A 19,996-nucleotide genomic window follows, 5' to 3' on the forward strand; every position below is an offset into this window, starting at 1 on the left:
AATATAATTTTTTTCCTGTTTTGCAGCATTTAAAAGAAAATCCAGTGATTTTCTTTTAAATACTCTGAGTCTTTTTTGTAAAATGTGGACAGTATTAATATACCTCAAAGCTAATCTTAAAAATTTTTGAGGGTACAGTGTGATACAGAAAGGACACAATGTGATCAGACAGCTTGTTAATGATCAAGTGAAATGCACTGTTCCAAATTACCTTAGTCTGAAGTCACTGTGTATTTATAATAAGTCTTGACTGTTTTGCAAGTCCAGTCTCTTCTGTCTTGGCCTTCCTGTATGGTTTAAAACACTGTATAAATTATCAATATTTATTATTTTAACCCCGCATGTGAAAATTGAGTAAGCACAATTTGGTAGAAAGTTTGACTTGTTTGTTGATATTTTTTAAGAAACCTTTTTCTTCTGTGGAAATATCAAAGCTTTGTGTGCTGTGCACTGATTCCTTTTAGCAGCTGCACAACACCAAGACAAATAACTTTTGTCGTGTACTGTAAGATATACAAGTCATTGTTCTGCATTGTTAGTTCTTACTTTGAAGTTCTCATTTATTGTTTACATCCTTCTCCCCCTTCCTGCCTTCCTCCCTCCCTCCCCCATATATTCATAGGCTTGGAAAAAAAAAAACCTGGCAAGAAACAAGTTCTGTTTTGTCAAATAGCCAAAAACCCCAATCTGATGGATGTTAAAGCTCTGAGATGTCCCCCCTGGCCTGAGGGTGAGCCCTGGAATGGAGACAAGTGGGCAGCAGTTCAGTGATTCATATTGTTAACCTACTTATTGATTTGCTTTTAAATCAGGTATTTCAATATTTCTACAGATTTCTGTAAATGGGGACAAGATAAATGTTTGTCCTCTGTCATGAAAAAAGGAGAGATCACTTTTCCCCCATCCCCTGGAGATTTATGACAGTTGCAGATGAGACTGTGTGAGTTTAAGCCTGACAGTTATTAAATGTTCCTAACACCTGAGCTGTGCTGTGGGATCAGGACAGTGAAATCCCAAAACCCCATTTTCAGGTAACTATTTGCTGGTTTTGGTGGTGTTTTGTTTTTTTAAATGAGGAAGAAAGTGTGACTAGGCACATAAAAGCAGCTCTGTTGCTACCACCCTTCATGGCTTTAAATAACAGGGACAGCACAGATGTTTGACATCAGTATTGTTTACATGGCCTTAGGGTTTAATTGCCTCATTCTCTTTGTGAGGAGGATAAACAATGACAGAAATCCAAAGGAATGATGTTCAGCCAACAGCAATGGCTGCGTTTCATACATAGTTGCAAACTTCCCAACTATAGCTAAATATCTACACTTTTTTTTTTCCTTGTCTGAATGGTAACATGCCATAAATTTCATATTCTCTGCTGCCTCCTAACTGGTGATAAAAGATATTAAAACCAACGAGCGCGAGCGCCGTAAATTGCGTTTAACGAAGTGAACGACTTACAAAAGTTGGTTTTATGTGGTTTCTCCAAAACTTGTGAAGCTCTTTGGTGCTGCTGTAGGTTATTTTGTTTCTTAATATGTGTTTAATAAATAAAGTCAAGCTGAAGTGCTCGGAAGAGCAGCACATGCAGTTACCTAGAGCTGTTCCACAGGAAATTGGGACAAGCTGAGATTTGACATTTGGGATCTGTGGACAGGCTCCACCTCGGTTTGGTGTGGTTTTAATTTGAAAGATACTCCTTGATTGAAATTAGTATTTAATGATGTGCTTCAGCTTTCAAATGGAAGGGGATGCATTTCACTCCCAGCTGGGGAGAGCTGAGCCGTTCTGCTTCCACCCCAGCCTTCATGAGATCACTGCACAAAACGTCTTTACATGACTCAATTTTTTATCGACGTATGTGGTGATGTTGGGAGTCTGCCTCAGAGGGAGGGTGGGTCAAAAAGCAGATTTGGAAATGAAACCAGTCCTCCAGGCTTTGCTATAGGACGCTGTGGTGTTGTGCTCATGTTTGCTGCCAGTTTTCCACTCAAGAAATTGAGTGTTGGATTTTTAAACCAATATATCACTATTTTTACATCAAATGCTCAAATTAACACATCCAGAAGTTATGATGAAGATACATGTGGGGTTGGAACTATGGACCATTACAAAATTTAAATGCTGTTGGAGATTTTTAATTTTTTAATTTTTTTTACCAGTTACTCAGTACAAACACAGCTTTCCTCTCAACACTAGCTGAAAACTTCATATGCACATCAACTGTTGAATTTCAGACACTTTAATATGGGATTTCTCACATTTCTTTATATGTAGAAATAAAATTAGAAAATTTTATCTCAGATTGTGGAGAAGATGTGCGAGCAAAGCAATTGTGTGAAGATGTGTGAGCAAAGCAATGATTCCTAAAAATCAGGAAAGTTGTGGATGAAGCACATGGAGCAGAAAAGTGCCTGGGATGCTGAAACTTCATTAAGTTTATAGAAGTTGAGGACCTTGAGTACTTTTCAAGGTGTCCCCTTTTTAGCCCTCACCTGATGAGGAGTTGACTTCGTGATTTTTCACCTATTTTTTTATTATTTTATTTCTAATATTCAGAGGAAAAGCAACCTACTTTGTTATTACAGTGGTTGCACTCATTAAGGGCTGATTTCTGTATCTTGGACACATTTTTCCAGTTGTTTGGTTGCAATTAGCTCTCCTTTTTGGAAAGCAGTCTCAGAACTGTGACATTTTAAGAGATGAATGTCCTGGTGGAAGGGGTGTAATGAATTAATGAGCTAAAATTGATGGGAACTGGTGCAAGTGTGAGGGTGGTGCTAAGGGGAAGATTAATTAGAAGTAGGAACCGGTTTCAAGTACAGGGAGTTCTGTGTCAGCCTAGGGGAAAACATCCTGTGGCTGAGAACAATCAGGAGCACTTGAAAATATGTATGGCCAACTTTAATCTGAGTGAAATTCTCCATTTTGATTCATTTTTGTATTATTTCAGTGTACAGAATAATAAAACCTAGACCAGCTCTTGGCTAATACAAGCCACCAAGGATTCATTTCCATCAGCCAAGACATTCTGATTAATGAGTTTTAAATGTAATTTGGGTGGATTTAGTAGCTGTGTGAGGGCAGTAGCTGTACCTCAGTCATTCATAAGCTATTAATATAATTCAAGTAGATTGGAGTCTCTTTCATATTTAGTTTCTAGTATTTGTGTTGGTATGAGACCTTCATATTTATTTATGGCATGTTCACAAGCTGTCAATCTGGAAGTGGATTACTGTGCTCTTTTTATTAAATCAACACTTATTCATCACCTGGTACTAAGATTTTCTTCTCTAATGTCACTTTGTTGCAGTGATATATGCATATATTTCTTTTCATATATACATATGTGTAGATTTCATGGATAGGAGATGCACTTTTATCATAATGCTTATTTTGGGAAGATGAAAGTGTTGGCTGACAGCTGGGAATATGATTTATTTTCTTTGGATTAATTGTCAACATAATTTTTTTCCCTCCTCCATTAATTTGCATAAGTCTGTGTGCTAACAGTTGGGAAATGGATTTCTTTATCTGTGGTATAATAAGGGGTTGTTGGGTACAACTCATCAGTTGATGAGTTCAGAAAATTGAACAATTTTCTGCTCTTCCTTCTCTTTTCTCTTCTTGAGGAGCCTTCTGTGTTTCCTGCATTGAGGAAATGAACTCATTGAATTGAGTTGGGTTTTTGTAGCTCATGTTTTCAAGTCATGATAACCTTGTGATGTTTTCAAGTCCCAACAAACCTGTGAGACAAATGAGTCATATAAAAAATGAATAATTTGTGCTGTGTTTAGTGTTGGTCTGTGTGAAGTAAAGACTCATGCTTGAATGGCAACTTTTGATTAGTCAAGGGCATGGAAAATAAAGGCAGAATGAATAATGCTGTTCATTCCTGTGGAGTTTGTGAGTTGGGATATTACAAGTCATGTTCTGAGTTGGGCTAAATAAAAATGTGAGAGCTGGAAGTGGCTGGGTGGTGATGGGACTGCAGTGTCCAGCCTCGAGGTGGGGGGACCTCAGCCCCTTTCAGAACACCCAAAAGTCAAACACAAAGTTTTCTGTTGGCCAAGGACCACTTGGAGTCATCTCCTGGAGGGGCTTTGGTGCTCCCTTTCTAAAGTGAGGGGAATCAGGGTCTGTCTTCTGGAAAAGCTTTTCAGTCCACTTTGCTTTCTGAAAGTGACTGTTAATAAATGTAGGAGTGGAACAGCCCGAGTTTGAACTCAAGGTGTCACTTTTGGTTTCTAGAAAAGCCTGAGAGATTGAAATTCCTCTCATAGCTGTCCTGAAGACCGCCTTTAATGGCGTTCTCAAAACATGCACGAGATTCAAAAATACTTGAAAGATGGAAACTGAGACTCTGAGTAAGAATTGGCAGTGTATTTTTGTGTTGGAGGGGTTCAAGTACAGCTTTGAACAAACACAGGCAGAACAGGAAATGTATTTCAGTGATCCAATCCTTAATCCCATCATAAGTCACCTTTAAAAGGAAATGTGTTTATAATGTGAACTCCGTGAATAATAGAAAACAAACAAAAATAAACTTGCATCTGGGCTAAAGGACATTCTTTGTGTAAATGTAACACCTGCCTAAAGAAATGAAAATGAGTTTACCAAACTTGATATATTAACAGAAATATTAAAGTTTTATTCCTAAGTGTTTGTTTAAATTAAGGATGATAACTTGTTCTGGGCAGTAGCAGTTGTGTTTATTGCCAACTAAAACATCCTAAAAATCCATTTCTCTGAAGAAATGTAGGATGACATCTTTGCTAACAATTGTATTGAATAAATATGAAAATATTGAGAAACTGAATATAGATTCTTTTCATAAGATTTCTTTGTTGGTGACTTCCCATTGCCTTCTGAAAGACATAAATGAATTATTAAAAAGTTATGAAAAGGTCATTGGTGTAATTTATTCTTTATTTAAATCATGTATCTATTCTGTTTTGCTTTTAAAGCTGGAAATGAAAATGAAAATAGCAGAAGGTAAATTTCATGAAGAAAAACTGAAATTACAACAGAAGCACGATGCTGATGTTCAAAAGGTAGGAAGTGTTTGTACTTTTTTCCAAAAGCAGTGTATTAAACAATAATAGAGACTATGATTATCATAAATATTTATCAGTTGTTTAGCTTCTTCAAAATTGCAATTAATGTTCAGTGGAAGTCAAATTGTAGGTAACAGTTGGCATAAACTGAGAGGAACGCAGAATATTTTACTTAGGAAGGGGAAAGCACTTGCAGAAAGGAGATGAAAATACAAGGCAATTTGTTTGTTAGAACAAGACAACCTATTTTACCAGCATAACAACTTCTGTGGGAAATCATAAACTCGTGATTTTTCTGTTGGAGAGAAAACATTTGTGTTAGAGAAGAATGTGAACAAAATTAAATTTTCATGGACAAAATGCAAAATATAACAGTAGGAAAACCCACAGATATATCACATGTATTCAGGCTCACCCAGCAGCAGTGCTTGCTGTCCTGTCCTGTTTTGACACTGTCTTAGAGCAGAGGCAGGTCACCAATCACCCCTTGATTTACGTTACTGCATTTTTAAAGTTTATGCACTCTGAATTCTTGTGGCACTAACATATTGTAAATCAAAGGTGATTCTGATGAAGGAGAGAGAGAATGGTGCATCTGACTCCATCATCAGAAGGCAAATAAATTACTTTATTTTACTATGCTATGTACATTTCATCTAAACTGAATCTGCCATGCAGTCACTCTTGCTCACAACTGCACAGAACTGTGCTCATCTCTGATTCTGTCGTGACTGTCCCACACACACACACACACACACACACACACACTTCTTGGCCCTGATTGGCCAAGGGAACAAAACATCCTCAATTTGGGTAAACAATCTCCATATTCTACTTTAGCACAACAGAGGCACAGCAAGCAAGATAAGAATTGTGTTTTCCTTCTTCTCTGCTTGTCTCACAGCTTCTCTCTGTTCAGAGGGCATGTGAATACCACACTAACATGGCACCAGCTCTCTGGGTTTCTCTTTACTGTGCCACACGCCCCTCCTGGGAGGATTATAGCCACCCCAGACCATGCTGTGACTTTCAATACCATGTTTTAGAGGTGGGGTGAAGTGCTGGGAGATACCAGGTGCCCCAGGCAGGGCTCTGATCCCGATCCTGCTGATCCCGCTGTAAGCTCGGCATCAGTCAGTCCCTCAGCTTTGTTTCCTAAAGACTGAGTCACAGCCTTGGAGGAAGTTGGTTGACACAACTCTGTGACACATCAAAGCCTCCTGAGAGGATGTTAATATTTGGTCAGGTGCATATTTGGCTCATCTGTTCTCAAGGCCTTGGAGCAGAAGCAGTGAGCAAAGCTGAGAGTCTAAAGGAAACAGCTTTGTGAGAATAAGAAATAGTTTAAATGCTTTCTCATCCCTTGAGTTGTCATCCCTTCCTAATTGATGTTAGAATTCCGTCTTTTGAAGTCGTTTAATAACGTTGGATATTTTAGAAAAGGTTAAATAGTGTCGTATTAATCTTTAAAGACACAAAACGTTTATTGCAGATGGAGTAATATTGTTTTAAGATGAAAGCTGCTGTTTGATAAGAGATTTGGGGCACTGTTATAAAATTTCTGCAACTTTAATCTTTATCTTAAACACAAAGTTTAAATTAAAATACTATCTCAAAGTGTGCAAATATTCAAGCTTTTTTATTTCCAAACTCAGCCTGTACAGAAATGTGGGTGTAGTTACCCTCCTATACTTGCTCTGTTCCAGTCCATTGTTCCTTAGGATCCATGTGAAGAATTTCAATTGGTGAAGCACAAAGGACTGTAATGAAGTTCACCAACTTATTTAAATATTTCTTGAATCTGCAGAGAATTTTAGATGCTTTTAAATACTATTAGGCAACATAAGTATGGAAATCTTTTCTATTTGCAGCAAAAGCAGCATGAAACTTCCAACCTCAACAAAAGCACCACTGGGTTTGCCCTGGTTTAAAGGAAAACCAAAAAAACTCACCTTAAAACATGAAACTCCTTTTTTAATCTGCTTTTTCCTACATTTGTCTAAACCAGTTCTTTGTTTGTAGCTGGAAAAATGATTTAGGTTCAATCACTTAATCCTGCATGATGTGAGGACTTCTGGCAGACCAGGTATCTTATGCACTGGTTGTAGATTGGAATGTTTTGGACATATGTTAAAATATTCTGAGTTTTCTCTGCAGATTTTGGATAGAAAGAATGATGAAATAGATGTGCTGAAGTCCAACTATCTAAAGAAACAAAAAGAGTCTGAGGATATGATAAGAAAACTGGAGAAAAAAGGTGATTTTTATCCTCATGGTTGTCTTCTTTGTGGTGATATTGTACTGCATTCTCTCGTGGCTGTGGGCTTGTGTGTTCCTCCACACACATCCCTTTCTTCATCATTTGTAGCTCTTGATTTAATTTTTTCCTTTGGATTCTGAGATTCTTGTCCAGTTGTCTCTGCTGTTCCAACCCACGTGTTCCAAGAGGCCTGTGATCTATTACACTGAACGCAGGTTTTTTGCGCGTCACCAAAAAAAGTTTCTTTGATGCCACTGAAATATTTTGGCCATTTCTTTCCATTTTTTTGGAATCTCTGGCTCAAAGTTCATTTTTTTTATACATTCAGTACATTTTAATCAAACCACAGTGGGTTATTTTTAAGACTATTGCGGCAGGAGATTTCAAACATGAGTGCTCTTGAGCGTGTCACGAGTACAAAACTCACCCTCAGAGTGGCTTGTCAGCAGTTTTTCAGTGTTAGTTTCTTTCAGAATTCCTTGGAGTCCATTTGCTCTATGGACTAAACCACACTGGAAAATAATACAGGAGTTTGGTAATCTATGGACAAAAAGGAAGAGCGCTCCATGTATTTTGTTTCCTGCTCCTTGGGAAAGTAATTTGTCCAACAAGGGATCTGGGACTTCTCTCTGTGGGCTGGTGGTTGCTCTTGGCTGGAACAGGTTGAATTGGAGATCCCCACACTGTCCCAGGTAATGAAAATCCTCAAAACAAAGTGGAGTGTGAATATAGATCCACTTTTTCCACTAATGGTGATGCCATAATTTGCAATTTAAGTTGAGGAACTTCATTTTCATGTGTGTCTTGGGCATTCTACCTTCACAAGAACCTTTTCTCCTAAGGATGCTCATAAAATCAGGTTAAAATAACTGTCTTCTTGAGGTTATACAGAGTTTTGCTGATGTATATTTACTCCTTCAGGAAGGAAAACTCTCTCTGAAATATTCTGTAAACAAAGTAGAAAAGAGAGAACACCTTGTAATGACACAGTTTAAGTGCTACAACTTAAAGCAGCACATCCATTAAGTATTTAAGAGCTAAAAAACATCAGAAAGCCAAGTCAGTTGGAACACTGACATAAACTTTTTGTATCTACTGCCAACACTGAAAAATCCCAAAGGTCTTGAATGGTTGTTTATTTTTTTTTCCCATTTTTAACAGTTCAGACCCTTGTTCGTGAGTCCCAAGTTGTGAGAGAAGCCAAAGAGCAGCAGATTGCAGAGCTGAAGAAGATGTGTGAGCAAAGCAATGATTGCCTGAACAATGAGTGGGAGAAAAGGGTAATGAACAATGCTTCCCTCCTTTGACAGACTCCTGCAGTGTTTATCTGGGATAGTACATTTTGTCACTCAAAAAATAAATATACAGAATATGTTTTAGGGGTGGTTTTTGTGCTGATTTTATTTTTTCCTGAAGTAATCAGACTCTTTTTGCTGATGCTTTTGCACCCAGCTGGTCACCCTGTTCCTGGGGTTCATCAGGCCTCCTGGCAAGTCTCTGGATCTGTTAGGGAAGTGTTTATTTCTGGTTGACCTGACATGGAATTTTAATCTGGATAAACCTGCTGCAACCTGCTGTCACGGTGATTCCTTTGAACTCTTAGTCTTGCAATGGGTCATGAATTCTTCAATGTATTTTTATTTATTGTTCAACTCAAGACAACAGCAGAGCAAAGGGAAGAGCATGTTTATTGTGAGACAGTGTCACCTTTGTCCAGATTATTGTCAGTATTTGTCTTGCTTCCCCCTCTCAGGAGAGAGAGGGTCACAGAAAGGACAAACCCACCTCCATTCATGAAGTTTGCTGTACAATTTAATTTTTTTGCAGCCCTGCATGTAGAAATGAAGTTGGATTTAATTCTTGCCTTCTTAAAGGCAAGTCATAATATAAATCATAAATTGTCCTTTGTGATGAAGATCCTGAGGCTCCAGTGTTGGGTATTTTTTTTGTTTGGGTTTTTTATTTTTTTCATAGAATCCCAGACTGGTTTGGGTTGGAAGGGACTTTAAAGCTCATCCAGTGCCACCCCCTGCCATGGGGACACCTTCCACTATCCCAGGGTGTTCCAAGCCCTATCCAGCCTGGCCTTGAGCACTTCCAGGGATAAGCAGCCACAATCTTTTTTTGTTTCAGAGAAACAATATTTTCAGAGAGGACAGAAGTGTGACACCTGGGCTTTTCACTGATTCCGCCCGTATGCTATAATAATTTAACACTTCTCAATGCTAGCTGTAGATGCCATTTGTTACTTTGTGCCTTTTTTCTGGCGCAGCTCCACGACGCTGTGGCTGAGATGGAGAAGGAGAAGTTCAACATCCGTAAGAAGCACACGGAGGACATGCAGGAGCTGCTGGAAGAGACCAACGCCCGGCTGGCCAAGATGGAGGAGGAATATTTGCAGCAGACACAGTCAACTGTAGGTTTGGTTGTGAACCTCTCACAAGTGTCTCTTAAAATGTAAAATTCCATTTGTTGGTGTTCAGGTGGACTGGAAGTGCCCCAGGCCGGGTTGGATGGTATTGTATTTGCAGGGACCCCTGTGGCAGGGAGGAATGATGAATCTGACTCCATGTGCTCAGAAGGCTCATTTATTGCTTTATAATACTGTGTTATATTAAAGAATGCTATACTAAACTATACTAAAGAATACAGGAAGGATGCAGACAGAAGGATAAAAAGATAATAATGAAAACTTGTGACTCTCTCCAGAGTCCTGACACAGCTTGGCCAATGAGTCAAAACAACTCACAGCAGAATCCAATGAAACAATCACCTGTGGGTAAACAATCTCCACACACATTCCACATGTGAGCACAACACAGGAGAAGCAAATGAGATAAAAATTGTTTTCCTTTTCTCTAAAGCTTCTCAGCTTTCCAGAAGAGAATCCTGGGCAAAGGGATTTTTCCAGAGAATGTGAATGCTACAGGATGGGGCTTGGAGCAACCTGGGATGGTGGAAGATGTCCTTGCCCATGGCAGGGCTGGAATCAGATGGTTTTTAAGGTCCCTCTCAACCCAGACCATTCCATGATTCTGTTATTCATGCATGTACATCCTTACTTTCAATACTGCAGTTGTTCTCTCCTTGGAGAGGGCACTGTCCTGGCAGCCAGTCCAAGCAAGGATTTTATTCCCCAGCTAAAATTAAGCAGGGCACAGCCCTTCAATCAATGTTACACTGATATCTTAGAATCAGTCCTTAATTACAAACATTTGATTCAAGTTAGTAGAACTTCTGTCTCTGCAGGTTTGTAGATCATTTGTATATTACATCTATTTTCATAGAAACGTGATTTTTTACTCACCCACCTCCTCTTTGACTGAGCAAATACTTCTGTTAGATGAAAGATGACATTAAAAGGATTTTAAAATAAGTATTGATTATTCTAATTTATTGCATTTCTTTTTTAGAGTAATTATAAGCATGTAATTAGGTATAATCTGGATTTTGTGCCTGTTATATAAATGATGCAAAAAGCAAAAAAATTAACAAGTAACCTCAAAAAAGCATCCTGTACTTTTCATCAGGATGAAGTATGAGAAAAATTGAATAAGTGAAAAGACAATGTCAAACAAAATTTATTCCTTTATTAATGAATGTTGAATTTAAAAATTAACATTCAGATCATGTCATAGGTAACAGTAAATACAGAGAAAAATGGACACAGTCTGTCAGCAAGATTGAATTTAAGAACCATCAAAACTAGACAGATCTTGCCGAGCAGCTTCTGATTTAATAATTAAACAAGGTAGAGTTCAAGGCAGGGCTTAAGATGAAAGACTAGACTGTCACTGGAAATTAGTTTTCTTTTTTTCTCTCTCTCCTTTCTCTCTCCTGATTTTGAATTTTTTTTCTGTTGGTGTTTCAGAGTTTCCCTGTTCAGAGTTTCATGTTGTCAGGAATGCCAGTGCTGTTAGCGAGTGGAATTGGCTGAGCCATTTCATTAATGCCATAGAGCTGATAAGGAGGGGTTTGTTCCCTGAACAAGGATGAACTTCCTTGAGGGACATGGGGCCAGCCAGGAATTACATTCAGTGGTATATTAAAATTACTCCTTTTTTAATTATTAAAAAGAAAAAACAAAAACAGAACCCCAGAAAACCACCAAACAGACAAAACCCCCAAGTCTCCAAAGCAAACAACCCTCTTCCCCCAGAAAACCAAACCCATACTGAGCAGTTTGGCACAGATGGAGAATTTTGCTGTGCTGTGGCTGTGAAATCTCTGTGGCCACTGGCCAGAGCTCAGGTGGCCGTTCAGGTGATGTCTCTGAGGGAGGTTCTTGCCCTGGCTCAGGTTTGTGTCACCTCCAGTGACAGGGCAGGGGCTGCACAGGGCTGATAGTTGGGGTTTTATTTTACTTTAGGAGTGGGTGAAATTTCTGTTCCACTTCCCTCATCTTCAGGCCTTTGTTAATATAAAAAGAGCTCTGATACCTACTCTGGGTCTGATTTTCTGACCGCAGCCTCCTGAGGAATTCTTCCCTCATTTCCCTGCATATTACCATACATTTAGGGAAGAATGGGAAGGCCTGGAGTAGTCTCATGCTACCTGCCTGTCCTTATTCTGTTCATTTTTACATTTGTTTATATCATGAGATGAAGTTCCAGGAAAAAGATACAACTTTTGAGAGATGCTTGTAATTTACTGAAAGTTACTGCAATGAGATTTCTGGAAAGTCTAAAAATGCTTTGTATATATTATCATCCATTGTGGTTTTCCATTGAAATATTGTTTTTTTTCTCCCATTTGAGAGGATTTGTAATTTAGAAATCAGTTGCATATGCTGTTCTGTGTAAGGGAGAAGAGATGTCGCTTTGAGGGGGAATAAACACCCACATTTTGAAAATATATTTGTTTTTATATACAGTATAGAATTTACTGTCAGGATTGATGACAGCTTTGCCATTGTAACTCTTGTGTCTCTGCATCATCAGCGAACCTTGTTGCTCAAGGCTACTGAATAACAACTGGGGTATTCCCTCATTGATTCTGGGCTTTTCTCAATAATTCTTTATTCTTTTAGAACGAGACAGTCCAAAAGCTGGGGGCCCGTGTGCAGCAGTTGACTGTTGAGGCTGAAAATAGTAATTTACAACGTCAGAAATTATCTCAGGAGAAGACTGAGACAGAACTGCGCTACCAGGAGGTCTGCTCCCAACTTCAGGAGCTGACAGAAAGGTAATTCAATAACAATTAGTTGTTCAACTTCTAAGAATATGGAATTTCCAGAAGCAAACATTATTAATTTTGTTCCAGGAACACACTGAATGGCATTTGACATTAGAAAACTCTCATGAAAATATATTAATTGGTGTCAGACTCATTTAAAGTGACCCAAACGACCACCTTGAGGAGTGTCTTACCTTTCCATTATTTATGAGCAGCTCATTCTGTGACAAGAGCACGTGGCAGACGTGCAGACTCCGTGGAATTGATACTGAGCAGGTAAAATGCCAAAATCTGAAAGCAATTTCCATATTCTGTTTGCTTGCTCCGTGTAGGTACAAGTTACTTCAGAAAGACAAGGACCAGATTATGCAGGAATACAAGGAGAACCTTCAGCAACTACAAAGTAAATTTGATGTTGATAGAGATTTTCTGAAGCAGGAGCAAGCTCAGGTATGCTGCCAGGTGTAACAGGCAGGAAAATGGGGTTTATTTCTTAAGTGTTCTCCTCACTATCAATATGATGCTTATGAATAAATCCAAGGGATTGCTCAGTTCCTCAGGTTAGTCATGAGTGTAAGTTTAAATAAAATTGAGATTTAATTTTTCATTCCCAAATTTGACTGAAAAATCATCTGAAGTTGGTTGGTCCTTCTGGTGTGTGTGTGTATTGTACAGCTGATTCAAATAAGGTACAATTAACATCCTGATTTTGTTTGTGCTCCTGTAAAAATTCTGGATACACCCTTGAAGATTTAATGTTTTCATAAAGCCTCTTCCATGACAGAAAATATTTTTTCCAGAAAAACATAGTCCTGCAGGCCTCATAGTATTGAACATTGTGTTAAATATTTATGTGTTTAAGGAAATAATTTTATATTTTGCAAGTGTAGGTTTCACCCAAAATGTAATAACTCAGATTTGTTTCTGGAAAAGCATCTGTCAGGCTGATATCTACCAATATGCATAGGTACAGAGATGGCACATATTTAAAGGGATTTTAAAGTTAAATAATTGTAGAAAAGACTCAAGTTTTAAATACCATTTATTAATCCATAGAGCCATAGGACAAGTGGGGTGTTTGGTGTTTATTTGCTGAAATTCTCTGAGCTTTGATGATACTTAACTCCATTTCATTTACAAGGTATTTTTCTTTCTACCAATTGTTAGTAGATTTTAGTAGGGATTTTTTTATTATTAGGGGTGGTTTTTTGTGCTGTTGTTTCCATTTCTAAGCTCACCAGAGGGCCCAAACTGACGCATCCAGAACCATAAACTCATACAGGTTTTTTCTCCCAAGTTGATAATTTTTCCAGTTTCTGGAAACTTTAGAGAAATAAACTGAAAAATGCAAACGAGCTAATGAGGATTCCAAGACAAAAACTGCTTTTTCTGTTAAATCCCAGCAGACTTGTGATGTGATTGCAGAATTACGCCGTGAAATCGCTCTGCTGAAACAACAACTGCAAGATGCTGAACATCAAAGGAAGCAAGAGCTGAGGGTGAGCCCTGACTTTCTTTCTCAGAAATGACCAACTCTTTTTACTTCATTTGATGATTTAAATGTTTAGATATCCATCCTTAAATGTACTTCTATATACCTTGCTTGCTTGTTTCTTTTGTATGAATGGAAATATATGAAATTTCACATATGGTTAAAGGTTGATTGAAAAAGTGTGGCTAAAAGAGAGGTAAGAGCAGAATTTTCACAGAAGTTTTCTGACTCTTTCTTATAGTTCACATGTTAAATAAAAGAGTTTAAATCTCTATTGGTGGATTACAAAGAAGCCTGACAAAGAATGATGAATATCTTTTTTTTTCTCGTAAACTGTAAACATTTTTAAAGTTTCAAAATTGTTTTTAATTTGCACTGTTTAATAGTTCAGTTCAATATTCTGTCTTCCTGTAGGCATTTAAATTAATCCTTCTATCTCAGGGTAATGAGTTCCACATCTGTATCATGTATCAGTCCTGGTTGAGTTTTGGCATCTACTTTTCTTCCAATGTCTTTCATTTCACAGTTGATATAGTACAGAATGGCATTTTAATAGCGCAGGAGAACAAGTTGCTGTTTCTCTTTAGCAAACATGAATCATGACTTTGGAGATAGTTGTGTTATTTGGTGTTGGTTAAATTCTCTTCTATGTCAGAGAATTTTTTCATGATGATATAAAGTAGGTTTTTATTTTGTTATGAACTGTTCTATGTGATAGCTAATGTCTGTGTTTGATGAATGGTCTGAAATGGAAGAAAAATGGGATATTTTGATTTAGAATACACATCTTTTCCTCTGCAGGAGCAAGAATACAAGGTTCAGCAGGACAAGCTTCGCATGCAGCGTGAATATGAGAAACAGGTAATATTTCCAGGAAAATCTCCCATCTTCTGCACAATTTTGTTCTTTACAGGACTTAAAAGTTGAAATTTTGAAACCCCCAGATAGTAAATTGAGGAATCCAAGCACTTCACACGGTTTGGAAAAAATAATTGGACAAAGTCAAGTAATATTTTAAGGACAGCTGTTTGAGGACAGGGATATCACCTCTGATTTTAGGAACCTGTTGCCAGGGGATGGAGGCTGGGATGGCATTCCCAAAAAAGTGGCCCTGGAAGCCTGTCCTGTGTGTGTACACTGCTTGTGGTGGCAGCTGCTGTTACTGAAAGGAAAATGAAGTGAATGAAACCTGGCCTGACCTCTGCCAGTGCTCATGTGTTCTCCCACACTCCTTTTCCCCCAGAGTGTCTCTGTTCCATCCTTCTCCATGTGTTCTCTAGATATTGTCAACAGGCATCGTTTTTACAGCAGAAACTTCAAGTAAAAAATGTAATTTTCATCAGAAACACTTCATCTTAAAGCACTTTGCAAATCCTGCCTGCTCTTTTAGACTCAGAACATCAATAGGCTTCAAATTAAACTTCAATTTTAGTGACATTATATGTGCAACTCATGTGCAGCCAGAGGGTGCCTTAGATGCCTGTTTAATTGAAAGGATGTGTTACTCAAACATGTCATTGCCAAATGTGGCAAATTTATAACATAAAATAATGGATTGTGATCCCAGCTACTTGTCACTTGGTAATAGCACTTGTGACATGAATTGTAGAGAGGTTTTGGTTTGAGTTAGTTCCTTCTGCTAACATTGAAGTCAAAACATTCTTTGTTCCAGGATCTGCCTTGGTTTAAACCTAGCTTACATTTGTCTTTTTAGTCAAATCTTGGGTTTTATAAATGTTGAACTCAAGAAAAATTCCAGATTTGAGTGATTTGCAGGCCAAAATAAAAATATATTGGCACAATTTGACTGAGGTTTGAGGATCTTTTGGGGAGAAAGCTCCTAAGCATGGGCTGAGGGTGTGTCAGCCATGCCTCCAACCAGTGAGCCCAGGGAGGGAAGCAGGAATTCTGCATCAGCAAACAAGGAAGCAGAGCCTTTCTTGTTATAGATAACTTGACAGCAGTTTGTTCAGAAATTCTGGTGTAACTGTTTTCAAGCTCAAATTTTTGAGAGAGGACGAGAAGAAAAATACCAGTGAATAATGTATGGGTATAAATCCATAAACCAGGATGGATTGGCCCATAAAATACTAAAACAAGTAAAGGAATTGTGAAGTCACTGCTGCAATCTGTTCACTTAAAAACCTCCCCATTATCTAATAATCTTTATGAGTCTGCAGTGGCTGTTGCCTCTGAGGATACTTAAACATCAAACAAATCATAGGTAGGAACCTTAAATGTCACTGTTTGATTAAATGTGCTTATCTGCTGGATCAGATAGGCTAAATGGCTTTACAAGCCAAGGAAACACCTGCTTTTTATAAATAATCCACTGCTTGTTTTGCAAACATTCAGCTCAGCATCAGGAGAGTGACAGATTATTCCTGACAGCCATTCCCAAGCCACCTGTTGAATATATAGAATTTTATCAGGTTTGGCAGTAGCTTCTTCATTCTCTAATAGACAGCTCATGGATTTGGAGGCTCTTGGAACCCAACTAAGTGTTCCTGGAGTGAACACCTCCACAAAACTTCTCACAGCAGAGAATCTCTGGATTTGTTTTTTCACTGGCCTGCACACTTAGTAAAACACATTTTTCTTTTTTTTTTAATATTTTATTTTATTTTTTATTATTTATTTTTTATTTTATTTCTTGTCTTTTATTTTGTATTTCTTTACATTACAAATGGCTGTAGGTGGATAAAGGATTTCCTGTATCTCCCATCCCCACGTTGTTCCTTAAGCAATTCTAAAGCAATACAACTCTTGGATTATGTACAAACTCTTGGACTTAACCTGCTCTTGGCAAAAAACATTACAAAGACCTGTGGTTTGGCCTTCACCTGGGAAGCTGCCAAATTCAAAGGGTTTTGTAACTATTTTTAGGATTATTATTGCTAATTGTTCTATTATTCTTTAGGAAGTTTATCTATTTATGTTTGATATTTTTTATTGTAAGAACTGATCAGAAGTGATTCCCTCTGGTTGGTCACAAATTTGCACCTCAGAGAATACAGGGCACTATTTTAGGCAGTTTCCTATCTGCTTTTCTGTACTTACCTGAGAAAATCGAGTTCCTTTTTTATGTAATTACTGGTATTTCTTTATTCTAGACAGTAACTCACTTTGAGAAGGAAAATAGCTCATTGGCTACATTCCATACTTCATCTCTCTGTTAATCTCTGCTTTTGCATTTCACATAATTTTAGAAATCCGTGGATGATTTGTCTGCCTCAGTGGAAAAGGAACATGCAAATAAATAGTATTTAGAATTTAAAACATTGATTTATTTTAACTCAGACGCTGTTTTGGCTAAAATATTTGGTGTTTTTTTCTTTAAATGGCAGATTAATGGCATTAGGAGTGACCTGGATAAAGAAAAAGGGAATGCTCAAAAGAAAATTTGCCACCTGGAACAGGTTCTGAAGTAAGTGAATGTGTAATAACTCTTGAACTACCCCTAGTATTTTAAAATATTTATTTATTAATATTTATTTATTAAATAATCTTATGCTTTATCTCATCTAACTGCCCTCCTATAGTTTTTTCCTGTTTTAAAGCTGCACCTTCAGTGTTCTAATCAACAAGAAAAATGAAAAAAATAAAGTAAGAACCAACTCACCCAAATTTGTTGACTTTTAAGTGGTAGGAATAAAATAGAATTAATGAGAATTAATTAAAATAAATAGTGTTAATGATGTCAGCTGGTCTTGCTCTCTCAAATAAATGGGCCCAGGTTCAATTCAGAGTTTATTCATAGCAAGTAAATAACTAAAAATTAAAACTAAAGACTTGTTGCTTTGGGCTCTTCTAGAACATTGAATAAATTTGAAAGGTGTGTTTACTTAAAATATATTTTAATTTACTAGATGATGCTTCTGATTTTATATTTTATGTTTAATATCCACAAATTACAAGTCTAATGCAGATTTTTTTCTCTTTGATACAACTCTTCTTTGTGGCAGTATTTGTTCTTCATGTGGATCTAAAGCTGGGGGAAATGCTCTGTAGCAAACAGTTTTCCTTAACTAACTTGGAACAGTTTTTTTGCTGACTCTGTCCATGAACAGCTAATCAGGAAGCACCAAGTTTGATGTTTTTTGAGCAAGGGAGTGGTTTATGTACAGCAGATGCACATAGGACAAGATCAACTCTTGCTATGCTCCTTCCATTTTTGGTTATGTAAATTATTCTTTCCATGTGTTAATCCAGTTAAAAGTCAAAGCTGTGGAAGTAATTTCTAGGTGAAACAGATTATTCTGAAACAAACCAGAAGTTATTTGTTGAAAGTATTCAGTTTAATATCACAATGTACCTTATCTAGGCTGGGAGAGGCAAGTAAAGATACTTTCATTCCATAAAAGTGACAGGGCTGGAGTCTGTATTTCTTTATTTCTATAATCTCTGAGGTATTTGGCATAAATAGAGACTATCTTAAATCACTGCAGACATTAATAAAAACTCCAGCTTTTAATCTTTAAATTCTTTACATTGGCTATTATTTATAATTTTGGGGAGGTTGAACTGTTATCAACTGCACTTAATCTTTTAGTATTTTACCATCTGATTTGTTGATAATGAAGCTGCATTAATTTTCTTCCACATCTTTCAAATAATGTGTCAGTTTGCACTTATGTTAATAAACCCAGTCTGGCTTTGCAGCCCAGGGTTGATCCCCACGTGGGTGCAGAGGGAATTCTCTCCAGGCAGGATCTGGGAGCTGCTGGGGCTTTGGAACCTGAGGAGCTCTTGCAGGAGCTCAGGACATCCTCAGTTATTTCAGATATTCCTTGGCTGTGTTTAAGCTTAGGTGTAGCTTGGAGTTGAAGTCAGGATTTGGAAGACTCAATTTTAAGAGCCCCAAGTGCTGGTGATGCTCCAAGGGCCATGAATTAAAACAATGCAGGCAGAGCTCAGTCCCAGCCTTGTACTCCTGTGGGTCAATCTTTGGCCAGAACTGGGCATGGCTCAGCTCCTGGGATTGAAGAGCCCTGGGGCTGTTCAAAGGGTAAAAATCATCTGCTGTTTCCCCCACAGCAAGTGATTCATACCTATATGGCTCTATATGTATACACCTATATGTTCCTGTCTGGTTTTCAAAGTGTCTCCTAGTACAGGCTGCTGCTGCCCCTGTGGGTCCCCTTTAAATGAAAATATTCTTTGATATTGTATTTTTCCCAGGGTCGCTTCCATGTCCTATGGCACTTGGTTTCTCTTTAGTTTTTTTTTAATTTAATTTTTTTTTTGATTCAGGTTGTTGAAAATAATGTAGAGATTTCTAATATGAAATCAAATATACCTCTCCCAACTGAAATGAAAAATGTTTAATTGTGGAGATAGTTTACTCTAATAAAACTGCTCTTTTGATTGTTTTATAGCAGGAGTTTGGGGCTAATTTTAAGATTAATAAGGGAATTAGTAATGCTAATAAGTAATTGAATAGAAATAAAAATTAGCTTTCAATGTGGTTTTGGCTGGCTGGAGACAGAAGTTGGCAGATTCATGGGGCTGGATTTAGGATCCTGAAAAGATGATATTTGCAGAAGTGCAGTGCCCTAGGATGTGAGTCCAGCCCAGCTCATGTTCTGCTGGTTGGGACTGCAGCTCTGGGTCTGAGCTCTGCATTTCTGACCAGGGCTGGAGCACACTCACATGCTCAGGACAGAGGAAGTGCCAGTCCTGCAGGGCTTTCTGCAATTCAGACCATTCATTTAGCACCAGTGTGTCTTGACAATATTAAGATTTTTTCATATATGTGCTTTTATATGATATACAAGTAGGTAATAGATAAGGAGCAGTGGTATTTATTGTGGCAGAAATGGATGGCTTCCTTATGGCTTTTTTTTTCTCCATTTTGAAGAATTTTGAATTCTTTTGCAAGAATTATTCCTTTTAGCAATTCTTTTCCTATTAATATGAGTCCATAAGATCCAATATCTTACGTAAAAATGCTTCAGTTTGCTGAATTTCTTTAACTTCTTGCAGAATGAATTTAACTAACTCCAAGCTCAGGCA

The 19,996-nt window shown here is 37.7% G+C and overlaps 1 protein-coding gene across 1 annotated transcript in view; it reads left to right on the forward strand.

Annotated features, from left to right (window-relative positions):
* CEP112 (centrosomal protein 112) overlaps nt 1-19,996 on the forward strand; it is a 193,969-nt gene that overhangs the window by 26,417 nt on the left and 147,556 nt on the right. The window contains exons 9-17 of the mRNA XM_054516852.1: nt 4,965-5,051; nt 7,212-7,311; nt 8,476-8,594; nt 9,587-9,730; nt 12,344-12,498; nt 12,822-12,939; nt 13,893-13,988; nt 14,783-14,842; nt 17,329-17,408. Coding sequence (XP_054372827.1) covers nt 4,965-5,051; nt 7,212-7,311; nt 8,476-8,594; nt 9,587-9,730; nt 12,344-12,498; nt 12,822-12,939; nt 13,893-13,988; nt 14,783-14,842; nt 17,329-17,408 — 959 coding nt within the window. The remainder of the gene's footprint in view (nt 1-4,964; nt 5,052-7,211; nt 7,312-8,475; nt 8,595-9,586; nt 9,731-12,343; nt 12,499-12,821; nt 12,940-13,892; nt 13,989-14,782; nt 14,843-17,328; nt 17,409-19,996) is intronic.

Source organism: Molothrus ater, chromosome 19 (genome assembly GCF_012460135.2).
Source record: "Molothrus ater isolate BHLD 08-10-18 breed brown headed cowbird chromosome 19, BPBGC_Mater_1.1, whole genome shotgun sequence".
Classification (NCBI taxonomy): domain Eukaryota; kingdom Metazoa; phylum Chordata; class Aves; order Passeriformes; family Icteridae; genus Molothrus; species Molothrus ater.